At 44.3% G+C, this 13517-nt stretch overlaps 1 protein-coding gene across 3 annotated transcripts in view; it reads right to left on the bottom strand.

Moving 5' to 3' along the window:
• SLC4A8 (solute carrier family 4 member 8) overlaps positions 1-13517 on the bottom strand; it is a 79603-nt gene that overhangs the window by 44311 nt on the left and 21775 nt on the right. For all 3 annotated transcript variants that reach the window (XM_042946582.1, XM_042946583.1, XM_042946584.1), the window contains exons 3-9: positions 9953-10099; positions 9298-9433; positions 7395-7555; positions 3885-4073; positions 2915-3006; positions 1797-1954; positions 778-865 (exon numbers count right to left, since the gene is read on the bottom strand). In XM_042946582.1, coding sequence (XP_042802516.1) covers positions 778-865; positions 1797-1954; positions 2915-3006; positions 3885-4073; positions 7395-7555; positions 9298-9433; positions 9953-10099 — 971 coding nt within the window. The remainder of the gene's footprint in view (positions 1-777; positions 866-1796; positions 1955-2914; positions 3007-3884; positions 4074-7394; positions 7556-9297; positions 9434-9952; positions 10100-13517) is intronic.

The raw sequence follows: 13517 nt of genomic DNA, 5'->3' as shown, positions 1-13517 counted from the left end.
AGGATAAAAGCATAAAAAAATGAAACTAAAGATGAGATGGGTCAAAAAAGAACTAGATATCTGTATGCTAGTACAAGAAAAGATGAGACTCTAAAGTTGTATAATTGTTATCCCCCCAAAGAGTGGGACAAAAGGCAAGATACATGGGAAAATTTTCCTATCATAATGGTTGGAAAAAGTGGATGAAATTCCTAATGAAGGTCCCCCATGAAATAAGCTTCCCAATAAAAGACAGATGACAAAACACAACCCCCATCTCCCTCTGCCTGCTAACACATATGCCTTAAAAACCCAACCCTGCAGCTTACAAGAGCAGTACAGTCCTCACTAGGGCATGTAGTGGGGATTCAGCACCATGGCAGCCACAATGTCTGGTTGTTTGGGACATTCACATCTCAGTACCCTAGCTCATACCCCTGACCCTCACGTGGAATAAGAGTGAGGGTTCTTTATGTAAATAGCTTTTATGTATGCAATTAGCCATCCTCTCTAGAAGGTTGTCAGCCTTAACACCTTTCTCTCTAGGCATCCTAAGAGCCAAGGATAATTTTCCCAGAAAAAGATTTCTCTGCATCCTTGGGAGAGATGATATAGGAAGAAATAACCCCAGAAGGTTTGGTCTTCCCACAAAAAGCATTCAGAGACGTGACCTGACCTGCTTCCCAGAAGACACTGCAAGGGTGATTATTTTATCCCCAACAGATAACTCAGGGTCTAGCACAGAGTAAATACTCAATACATATTTACAGCATGAACGAAAAGCAGAATGGTGCATACCTCATCTGTCATGATGGTGGCCATGGATCTGCCAATCTCATGGTACTGCTGACCTTTCCCTACTGGACCCAACAGGATAAACAAAAATCTGGCAACACACACAGAGGATGAAATTATAAACTATGTAAGAAGACATAAAGAAGTGGCATCTTATTCCTCTCCAAACAACGAAACATTTCTCTCTCCTATCAACCAGAAATCACTGTGGTAACTTCAATAAAAGGAGACAGACTAATGATGGAGCAATATAAGTGACCTTGACCTAACAGCTCCACTCTGAGCATTGGACATATTTGTATGACTCCATTCAATAATGTGGTTATAATTGTTAGGGTTTCCATAGACACAATTCCTTGCTATAGGAAAAAAAAATTCCTTTTTTTTAATTCTTTTTTTAAAACATGCCATTGTTGTGCAAATTCAAGGTTTTCTGAATCTCATTCATTGCTCTAATAAGCAAATGATGGGGAGAGGAGAGGGATAAGGAAGTTGACATGATCAAGCCCTGTAGAGGAGTCGAAATTGTGTTCTGGACATCTGAATACTCTGTAATTAATGGGGCTCTGAATCACCTGAATCACCACCTTCAGAGTGCACGAATAGCCTTTTGAACAAATGTAGACATATTTGCAAACCATACAAATCCTGCCAGAACCGTGGAAAGAGACATCAGTACTTTTGCTCAGACATATTTCCCTGAAACACGGCTCTGTGGAACTGAGAGAGTAAGACTCAGGCTTCCCACCATAACAAGTGATTAGCCTGTGATACGCCCTTGGGATGCTCTTCAGTTCTCCACTCCCAAGGCTATAGTTACTTAAAAGTCATAGCCTTAAAAGTCTTAGAATTCTTCTGCGTGGAGGTTAATCCAACATACCCACAGTGAGATCGCTGCTGAATTTTAAACAGCATTCCCCAGTTAATCCCAAATTTTGGCACTAGCTGGTTTCTTCTACCAGAGCTCACACAAATCTGTGCTTTAGACAGGATGCACTGAGTTTTGCTGCCCTTGTCTTTACCTTGTTGGGATGGGCACTTCTGTCAGACCCGAGAGAAGAACGGCTGGAGAGAGCCTTACAAAGGCAACGATGGGGCGGTCCAGAGAATCCACCTCACCAACCAGGACATTTGAGGCCTCGGCCCCAGTGGGAATTTTTTTCATGAAATGAAGATCCACCTGAAAGTCCAAAAGAACCTTCTGACAACCTAGGAGCTGTCACCTCACACATCAACCCTTACCCTCCCTTACCTTACATTCACCTGTTGTCTCATGATTTAACAAATGTTTGCTCACACCCTTTCATTTGACCTTTGCAATACCTCTGTAAAGTGGATAAAATAGGTCTTATTAGCCTCATTTTTTATTTACAAAAAAAACGAAATGATTGAAACCCAGAGAGGTGAAGTTGACTTGCCCAGTGGAGCCTTTAAGAGAGAGAATTTAAATCCAGGTCCTCTGATTTGAATTTCATTACACCACGCTTTCTCACCGACTGTTTTTGAAGCTCTCGGTCAAATTTTTTCCATTTTAAAACACTTGACTGCTTTGTCAGAGGTTTCAGCTTTTCTAAATAAAACAGGGAGACTTCCCAGCAGAGAAGTGACGCGACCCCATCTGTGTTCTGGCTAGTGTCGAGGACAGACCAGGGCAATGAGAGGCTGGAGGCAGGGAGATCGAGGCTTGAGCCAGAAGCTGCAGCGAGGCACTGCTACTGCAGAAATCTTAGGATGCCCAAGTCACAGTCCCCAAGAAGAGCCTCGACCACAAAGTAGTTTTAGGAGACAAGAGCAAAAATATTGTTTCCGCAAAACCCTGGGAGGTGAGAAGGGGCTGCTGAAGAGTAAGCACCAAAAACAACTTTGGAAAAACCGGGAGGTCTGTGTCAGGGAGGCTTATCAGGGGCTCCTCTCAGTTCTAGCATCGAACCTGGTGGAATAAACTTGAGTCCGCCCCATGCAGGCTGGAGTGAAAGGGAGAAGACCCAGGCAGAGGGGCCTCCTTTTCTGCAGAAAGGGTTCTGGTCTTAGACAAAAGGTGTTGAACTACCAAAGCTTACCCGGCTTCCAGCGATTGGACTCTCGGTTCCACTAGGAATACTCTTAGGCCTACAAGCCAAGCTCCCGTGTCTCTGCTCACCTTGCTTAAATCCACGGGACTGTGTTCACAATTCACGCCATTTTTTACTTCAAGACTCGTAGTTGGAGCAGACTGAGGAGACACAGTTTGACCTATTCAGAGAAGACAGAATCCTCTGAGCCTCTGCCCTGTCCCCCCTTTGACACACCCCATCCGTCACCCGTTGGCTATGGCTCTCTGTCCTGCAAGGCCCATGGAGAAGAGCTAAGAAGACTGTGCAGATAAGACCCACACATACATGTCTCCTTACGGACTAGTAAAGGGAGGGCCGAAGTCTTACTACTTCCGCACCTTCTTCCTGAACATATTTGTGGTCCTCTTTTCTTCCTCTATTAAAGCAGGAATTCTTAACCAGGAGTGCATATCAGAGACTCCTTTGGATAACGTTTCAAATACGTAGATTCCCAGGCATATCCCCTGCACGTTGTGATTCAGTAAATGTGGGGACAGGGAGACATAGAGATTAGACATTGCCTGGCCACAGAAAAGGAAACCAAACAGCAGCTGAGATCCATGGAATGTCTACAACCCGTCACGCAGCTGATTAAGGGATTTACGTAGAATCACGTATCAAAACCTCACGTTAAACTGATGGGGCAGATGCTATTATCATCCTTATTTCACAGAGGAGAAAGTGAGACTTTAAGAGGTTTAGGAGGCTGCCCGAGGTCACACACTTTGCAAATAGTGGAGCCTGAATCTCAAGCCTCGAAGTCGGACTCAAGAGCCTATACTACTGTATGTTGTGTCCCTAATCTAAAATCAATCTGAGGCAACATCCCTAGTGCCACAGAGATAGATGGTCATCAGTCCCAGCCCCCCATCTTGCCTGTAACCAAACCATATTGTGTGTAAGTGAGCATGGAAACATATTAGACAAATATAGCCTGTACCCTCTGGTAACTCAGCATCTTCAACTAGTTCCTAAGTGTCTTATTAATAAAAGGACAGTCACTCCTAATAATCTTACCATTTTTATCCATCGAATGTGGATCTGACTGCTTCTTGCCAACCTCAGCGAAGGAGCGGACAATGGGAATGAGGTTATTTCTCTTTTTTTCATTCTGATGATGATGCTTTTTGAGAAGGGCTTCCCGTACTTTAACCCTCATGCTGTCATTCAGGTCACTGAACAGTTCTTGCTGGTCCAGGATCAGGTCTGGAAAGCAGGTGCTAACATGAACACTCAAACTGACAGTCAGTGAACTCAAAGAGGCCCGCGTTGGGTGGTATGAGGGGTGAGGGGCGAGGAGTGGGAGAAACAGTTCCACGAGGGTCATTAAAGTATAAGGTACAATCATACCTCAGGGCCTGAAAGATCTATTTGACGACAGCAGCTGTGACAAGTTATACTTTATGCATATAACAGATCATTATTATTAGAAACAATCAAGCATTTAATAGGTGCCAGAACTATGCTATGAACTTTACACAGATTATCCAATCAAATCCTAATGAAACCTCTGAGAAGGAGGTGGTATTGTAATAATTTGTACAGATCCAGAAAACTGAGGCCCAAACGTTACAAAATTTCCCAAGATCTCACATCTAGTAAGTCGCAGAGCTGGGATTCAATCCCAAGACTATCTGACTCAAAAGCCCACACCGTTACCCACTTTGTTCTGTTATCTGCCAAAGTTCCTCTATATTCCCTTCCTCCAACATTTCAACATCGCTATACTCGTCAAGAGGAACGACAACTGTAGAACGCTCCAAATGACAATTTGAAGGTGGAACCGACGTGTATGATTCAGTTAACTAAGTGCCCCAGGCAATTACCATCAACCTTTAACCTGTCAGACCAGCACAGTTGAGGGGGGTTAAAAAATCCCAATAATGAGTATGAGTTCTAGAGGCCCACATTCTGTCCCACTTCTATCACTTTCTGTGTGATCTTGGGCAAGTTACATAACCTTTCCGTACCTCAATTTCCTCATCTGTAATATGGCGCTAATATTATTAACCATCCTCAAAAGTTGTTACAGAAAATTAATGAGATCATAAATACAAAGTGCTGTATCAGTAAATACTTGATACAGTTTACCTATTCTTATCACCAACATGAATACATCAGGTACCTAATGTAAAGAACTATAGCAATTACACTTCAGTCCTACATCCCTATCCCCAAGCCTCCCCAAAACTTCAACCTATTCTCAACCCCAACTCCTTCCATGACTATCCAAGTCTAGAAGAAAATCTATCTTGAATATTCAAGCTGAAGATCCATGGTTTCTCTATATTTAACCTTTATATTGATGGGTTTATTGCTCCCATATTATAAACATCCTTCAGGATCTTTCATCTTTTTTTTTTTTTTAAGATTTTATTTTTAAGAAATCTCTACACCCGACGTGGGACTTGAACCCACAACCCCGAATTCAAGAGTTCACATGCCCCACTGACTGAGCCAGCCAGGTGTCCCAAGATCCTTCATCTTGAAAAAAATTTAAAAGAAGAAGAATGTCCAACCCAGACCCTCCTTTAACTCTGGCACTCTGTCTGTCTCACTCTCTCTCTCTCTCTCCTATCATTTACAGTTTTCAAAAGAGGGGCACCTGGGTGGCTAAGGTTGTTAGCATCCAACTTCAGCTCAGGTCATGATCTCACGGTTCGTGAGTTGGAGTCCCCTGTCAGGCTCTGCTCTGGCAGAACAGAGCTTACTTGGGATCCTCTGCCCACTCCCGCTCTCTCTACCCCTCCCCCACATGCTTGTGAGCACATGCACGTGCACATTTTCTCTCTCTCTCTCAAAAATAAATAAACGTAAAAAATAATAAAAATAAATTTTAAAATCTTAAAAAAATAAAATTTAAATCACAAAATAAAGTTCTCAAAAATTTCTCAGTCCCCTGCAATTTGGCTCTCTCAATGAAATTGCTTTTGATAAAATCAATGGCCTTCCAGTTGCTAAATTCAGTGGATGTTTAGTGACCTCTCTGCAGCATTTGACACTGAGGAGTTGAAACTCTCTCCCTTCTTAGCTTTTGTAACGAGCTGAATGGTGGCCCCCTCGAGACTTCTATGTACTAATCGCCCAGAACCTGTGACTGTGATCTTATTTGTAAAAAGGGTCTTTGCGCATGTAACTAAGTTAAGGATCTCAAGATCATCGTGGATGATATTGACAAATATTCTCACAAGAGAGACACAAATGAGAAGTCCATGCGAAGACAGAGGCAGACTGGAGTTATGCATTCCTGAGAAGGAACACCTTGAGCCACTAGAAGCTGGAAGAAGCAAGGAATAACTTTCCCCTAGAGCCTTCAGAGGGGACACAGGGTCTCATCAGTGCTGACCCCTCCCCTGTTTCCCCAAGTGATCCCAGAGAGGCAGAATCTCTTGGTACACTTGCAGAAAAGCTTGAAGAAAACTTTATTTCACTGTCTAGCCAAACAGAGCCAAGCTGAGGGAAAAACCTTCACATGCACCCAGGTGTTTCCCAAACGCCATTCCTAAAACATGGTAACAACACTCAACATCAGGAAACCCCATCAGACATCTCCCATTACATCTTGCTGAAAAAATGGGGGTACTGTGGCTCAGTTTCTTACATGTCTTCCCTAGCTGCCATGTTTACAAATCTTTCCTTAACACCTTTTTCTCTGCACAACTCCCAGTTGCCCCTTCCTCTAATTATTACCAAGACATATCTCTGTTGTTGCACTTACTTAAATTGTTCCACGGTAATTTCCCCCGTTAGAAGGTGAGTCCCTTGAGAGTAGGAACTATATCTTATTTCCCTGTGCCTAGCATATTACCAAGTGTAAATAGATACAAAATAAATGTGTGCTAAATGAATAGGCACCGAACACCCTGTCATTTGAAATAGGCTGTGAAATAGGTAGAGTGGTTTCTTAGTTTAAAACCCATCCCACAGGGCACCTGGGTGGCTCAGTCGGTTGAGCATCCCAACTCTTGATTTCGGCGTAAGTCAGGATCCCAGGGTCATGGGATCAAGCTCCGCATTGAGCTCCACGCTGACAACACAGAGCCTGCTGTTCTCTCTCTCTCTCTCTCTCTCTCTCTCTCTCTTTCTCTCTCTTTCCCTCCCCCCCCCACTCTCTCTCTCTCAAAATAAATAAGTTTAAAAAAATAACAAAATTAAATTAAAAACCCATCCCACGGCTAAAGACATTGAGGTCGAGAAGGTTCAGTGACTGGCATAATGACACAAAGCTACTTTATTCTTTCCTCCACACTTCTTTTTTTTAATGATTATTCGTTTTTTTAAAAGAGAAAGAGAGAGAGGGGGTGAGCAGGGGAGGGGCAGAGAGAGAGGGAGACACAGAATCCGAAGCAGGCTCCAGGCTCTGAGCGGTCAGCACAGAGCCCAACACAGGGCTCGAACTCATGGACCCCGAGATCATGACCTGAGCTGAAGTTGGACACTTAGCTGACTGAGCCACCCGGACGCCCCTCCACACCACACTTCTTAATTTAAACAAACATTCCTCTGTTTTCTCTCACCTACGCTTACCTGAAATTTCTTCTATGCTATTTGCACGCATATCCAGAAGGACTGTTCCATTTATAAGGCAGCTCCTTAGCTCAAAGAGACTATGCAGTGAAAGGGTTGCCACATAAGGCTTGCTCCAGCGCTCTCCCCCATCCTCGACATCTTCTTCAAACTTCAGCCACCTGAAAGCGTGACAAACAACTAGATGCCAGAGGTAGAAAATGAAGGATTTTCACAAGAGAATTTTCTTTTAATTTTTTTTAATGTTTATTTGTTTGTTTTGAGAGAGGGACAGACAGAGAGCAAGCAGGGGAGGGGAAGAGAGAGAGGGAGACAGAATCCTAATCAGGCTCCAAGCTCTGAGCTGTCAGCGTGGAGCCCGATGCGGGGCTCAAACTCACGAACCGTAAGATCATGACCTGAGCTAAAATCAAGAGTCAGACGCTTAACTAACTGAGCCACCCGGGCGCCCCTTACGAGAGAATTTTTAATGTAAGCCACAAAGAAAGACATCTGAATAATCATACTGAACGTTGTAATTTAATCTATATGTTCAGGGTACATTGGTAAGTGAAAAAAAAGCAGGTTATAAAACAGTGCAAAATTGAGTACAGTTTGATCCCATTTCTATTTAAAGAAAGATTTAAAAATACAAACACACATGTATAAGACACCAAATGCTGTATCCCTCATAATACCTGGGGTAGTAAAATTATACATAATTTTCATCTTCTCCTTTTTGCTTATCTTTATTTTCCAATTTTGTATAATGAGCACATATTACTTGTGTAACAGATAGATCTCAGGGCGCCTGGGTGGTTCGGTCAGTTAAGTGTCCGACTTCAGCTCAGGTCATGATCTTGTGGTTCGTGGGTTTGAGACCCCGCATTGAGCTCTGTGCTGACAGCTCAGGGCCTGGAGCCTGCTTGGGATTCTGTGTCTCCCTCTCTCTCTGCCCCTCCCCTGCTTGTGGTCTGTCTCTCTCTGTCTCTCAAAAATAAACATTAAAAAAAAAAAAGATAGATCTCATCGGTATCATTTCGGTATATTAATAAAATGATCATATTTTTCTTTTTAAAAAGCTCTGTGTGACCTTTAGAAGTTGGCAAAGACAGAATAACAAGACGAATTGCCTTTTCACTTGGTATCAGGTTGATTGGCTTGTCTAATCCTCTCCAGCCATGGCAAACGTCCAAGGATATAGCAGGGTTCCAGGAAGAGCTGTTCCAATAAGAGCTAGAGCCACACTTTGCTAGTTACCCAATTTGCCTTCTTCCCTGAGGCTCAGGCATGCTGGCTTTGTATTGTCCGTGAGGCTCACTGGTCAATTACAGAGGAGCCCCAGACATGGCCCTGGTTAATCGGAGGGCTCTTTTGGGGTTTGAGCCTCAAGCAAGCCTGGTCACTCTGCAGCTACCCCCAGAAGCCTACTGTCAGGTTAGCTATAACCCCAGGGGTCTCCGTGAGGTTGGGCTGTCTCAAAAATTCTGAAACTCCCAGTAAATTAAAACCCAAACGAATTAAAATTCTATGGTTCACCTGCAGAAAAGTCTTCACCTATGCTATATTTTCTGGGCTGGGTCCAAACCAAGGCGGTCCCATGAAACATCTTCTAAGCTAGACCTATAATATCAAGATAGCCCAGGAACAACTCTGGGCCCTAAATAAGTTTGAGGACTCCCTAAAGGTTCTGTTGTTTCTGCCACCAATCCCAGGCTCAAGGTCAATTGGTACAGACGTCACCAGAGACATCACAAAGAGGCCGACATCAAGACTTCGCATAGAAGACTCTGGAACATTAATCCCCATGTCAATCATTACTTCTCCCATGAAGAAATAAACGAAAAGCAGACCTGTCACTTGCTGAAAGGTCCAAGTTGGTCTACCCAAGCAAATCTTGACCCAGGTTATTTTAGGGCCTTACCTGGCTGTCTCCTTCCATTCAGCATCTTCTCCCTCTTTCATACAGATCTCATCCAGCTCTGTGAACAGCTCGTGAGGTACATGCTCTTCATCTTCCTCAGTGCCCAGAATGAACTGAACACGCTGAGATGGTGTGTCTGGAAAATCAACCACAGAGAAAGGTCTGCTCCCAGCCTCAACTTAGAGCAGAAATAGCATTCTGCTATACTTAGCACATCTGGGGGCCTTATAACTTCAGGAACATAGAGAAGACAATTCTGAATGTAGATCAAAAACATTTCTTTACCACCTACCACCCCTCACCCCCAAAATGCTATTCTATGCAAGCAATTGAAGGGAGGGAAAAATTATGAGCTAAGACCACTTGAAGAAAACCCACAACAAACTGGAAATCTGATTAATTTGATCAAAAAACATGGATAATTTTCCGGCAAATGATTTCATCTATATAGTCATTGATTTGGGGGGACCTGAACTATGAATTTTTCAGGAAGGTATTTTTGATTCTTAGAGGCATTTCTTCTTGGAAGCAAGCTCTGAAAACTCTACAAAAGGATTAGAGAAGCAAGACCACCTACTTGACGTCCATCACACATTCCCTCAGCCTCACCGAGGTCCCAGCCATGGACACCCACCCTCTGTCCCGAGAGTGTTACCGTGGGCCAGGGCCTCTGGGCCTTCCTCCCCCTGGCTGGCTCCTTTGCCCCGCCCACGTCTCCGGTGCTTCTGGCCATGGGTTCGGTGATGACGATGGCTCTGTCGGCCCAGAGGCATCCGAACCCCCACATACAGAGTTCTATGACCTAGAACAAAGAAGAAGGTCTGTGCAAAGAATGCCTTTTTCTTTTTTTTTAGGTTTTTATTTATTTATTTTTGGTAATCTCTATACCCTACACGGGGCTCAAACTCACAATCCCAAGATCAAGAGTCTCACGCTCCTCTGACTGAGCCAGCCAGGCACCCCAGAGAATGCCATTAGTAAAAGGAATTGAGCATATTTAAGAGAGAAAGAAAATCATAGTTCTCTGGCCTGGTCACAACGCTAGTGGCAAAACTTCAAAGACTTCCAGGACTAAAGATGTATAGAGACCTTGGAGTTGACGGACTCCTTCACCCTACAGTGGCTGCAAGCCTCACAGGAGTGTTAAGATCAAAGGAAGTAACTTGCATGAACCTGATTTGCAAACCATAAAGGTCAACACAGATGCTAGTCGTTGTTATGACAATTTGAGCAATTGGAAAAAAGCAATACAGTCACTCTGACAACCGCAGCAAGTCTTGGAAGGGAGGTAGTTTAGAAAAGTGGTTAAATGCCCAAGTTAACCTGCCTGGGTCCTACACTTGACGACATCATTCACTAACCATGTAACCTGGAACAAGTTATTTAATCTCTCTCTGTTTTTAAAAAAATAATACTAAAAGCTTATTATTTAAACTCAGAGGGTTTATGGGGCACCTGGGTGGCTCAGTCGGTTAAGCGTCCGACTTCAGCTCAGGTCACAATCTCACGGTCCGTGAGTTCGAGCCCCGCATCCGGCTCTGGGCTGATGGCTCAGAGCCTGGAGCCTGCTTCCGGTTCTGTGTCTCCCTCTCTCTCTGCCCCTGCCCCGTTCATGCTCTGTCTCTCTCTGTCTCAAAAATAAATAAACGTTAAAAAAAAAAAAATAAACTCAGAGGGTTTTTATGAGCAGTAAATAAGATAATGTATGTACAATGCTTAACACGATGTCAATACATTCTAGAACCAGGTTCCATTACTTTTTTTCTCCTTCGTTGTAGAATAAACAAGCTCAAATAGAAGTGAGACACTAGTTACAAATCATAAGAAGCACGAGTCTGGGGTTGTAGGGAGAGAGAGTAAATATTGTACAAAAAGAGAAGAAGGTGAGAAAACAAGTGATCCCGCAGCATACCTGCATAGGTCCTCCTTTTCTACTCACTTGTTCCTTCTATAGGCAATATTTTTTTCTGCTCGTGACTTCTAGGCCTCTCTCACCTCCACTGGCTTTCCCTGCTTTCCTGCCAGGCCTGAAGCGCAAAATCAGTAGCTCCTGGGATGCTACCACCCCTGACACGCAGAGCCTTAGTCTTCCCCCCAGTGCTGCCCAGTTACTGCCACTGGCACTCTAGATCCCAGACTGATCCCCTGCTTCTTCCATTACAGAAGCATTCCAATCTTCAGTCACTGTCCTCAATTCCACAAGCCTGATTGACACTTCCTCCCTCTGAGCAGGTGACCTCACTTCATATGTTACTAAGAAGACTTAGGCTGTCTCATGTGACCTCTGTCCATCTCAGCCTGGCTTGCTTTCTCCCCCAGCTTCTCCTCTTTGCCAGGCTAATGAGCGTGGCCTCCCATGCATCCGGAGTCCTACTCCATCAGCTATCCCCAGTCTCTCCTTTCTATCTACCCCTTCCACAGCTTTCTCTTGATTACAAGTCTCTCTCTCTCTTTTTTTTTTTAAGTAAACTCTAGGCCCGACGTGGGACTCGACCTCATGACCCTCAGAACAAGAGTTGCATGCTCTACCAACTGAGCCAGCCAGGTACCCCAAGTCTCTCCTATCTTAAAAAGAAAGTTTCCCAATATGGTGCTACCCTCTAAGCTTCTACCTGTCCTTTTCCCTTCTCCATCAAACCACTGTCGGGAGCAGTCTACCCACCTAGCTCCCTTTCCTCACCATCTCCTTATTCCATAGCATCTACATGTGGCTACTTTCCACTGAAAGTGTCCTCATTAGGGACCACTTAATCACCAAATCTCTATCATCTTATGTCTCTCTCAAAAGCCTTTCTTGAGAGCCCACCATGTGCCAGGCTATCCTGGTATCCAAATCCCTAGACTATTTCCTCTCCTGGATGGTCCAGGGTCCCTTAGCTCCTGTACCCCTGCCCTCCCTTGCTCATTTGCACTCCTCTGACTATGCTTCTCCATCCCTTCCACAATCCCCCAAAGGAAAAATCCCTAGGTTTTGGTCTTGGGCCCTTCCCTTTTTCTATTGGCATCTACTCTCACGATTTGAAAGTTTACTTCTTCAAACAACACCCAAATCTTTATCTATGGCAATTCAATACAGCCCAAAGCAAACCCATGATCCTCCACTTCAAGTCAGGCTCATACCCATTTCTTCCATGTTTCTGTTCATGGCATCACCATTCTCTCCACTTTCCAGGCCTGAAACCTCAGAGCTATTCCCCATGCCCCTCAGTGTTACATCCTCCAGATTAGGGATGTCAAGGCTTTCTCTCCTCCCACTTTGACAACAGCAGGAGTCTCTTTCCTGCCTCCCACATCGATTCATTCCTACAAATGAGTCTTCCTGAAGCACTGCTCTGATCACAGCTCACTTCTGTGCAGCCAGGACCCTCAGGCCCCAGTCTCCTTTCTAGTCGTTTCCTTACTAGGACAAATCGTGCATTCACTAGGAAAAGAAAGGGAAGGGGCTTCTAAAAGAACTGAGTGATCAGCTCAAGAGAGACTCAAGTGGAAATCCCACACACGGTCACCTCATTTAAACATTCTGGAGGTGGGGGGTGCAGGTCTAGAGATGTACCCCTTCTGCATCCACCCCAGACACCCTGTCTCCTCTCCACAGCCTCAGATGCTTACACCTGCCACCATCTCACGTTCTTTACCTGAACCAACCTGCTATTCCACAAATGTGCCAATGCCTTCCAGACACGGACTTGGCTCACCTCCACAAGATTCACAGCAAACGCACCTTCCTTCCTTCCTGCTATTATTCCTGATCTCCCCAATCAGATGTGCTGTCTCCTTCTAAATCCCCAGAGCCCTTGGCTAACATTCTCTCATGCACTTATTTTATGCCTTGAACTAGAATTAATACCGCCCACTATTCATCTGCAGGCTTCTCAAGGTCCCAGGTCAGACTTTCTTCCTCTTGGAATCCCTCACATAACAAAGCACAGTGTTTTACAGATGGCCATTGCTGCACAAATGTACAGAAAACGGAACATCTCTTAAGAGCCTCTCTCGGGAAGATAACTTCTCAGGAGTCCAAAATCTAACCTAAGAGGGCCTCTAATCTGAAAGGAGCCACAAAAGGAATGTGTCACCAAAGTGAATGTGTTTAGGGTAGAAGAAAAACTCACCAAAGCATGAGAGGATTGAGAAGGTCCAAGCCAACCTGAGAATGTAGAGCTTAATCCAGGAAGACTTCCTGGATAGGGGAACTTTATGGAAAGAGTTACCAACTCTTC

The sequence above is a fragment of the Panthera leo genome, chromosome B4 (assembly GCF_018350215.1).
Source record: "Panthera leo isolate Ple1 chromosome B4, P.leo_Ple1_pat1.1, whole genome shotgun sequence".
Classification (NCBI taxonomy): Eukaryota; Metazoa; Chordata; class Mammalia; order Carnivora; family Felidae; genus Panthera; species Panthera leo.
This window is presented reverse-complemented; position numbering and strand designations above follow the sequence as displayed.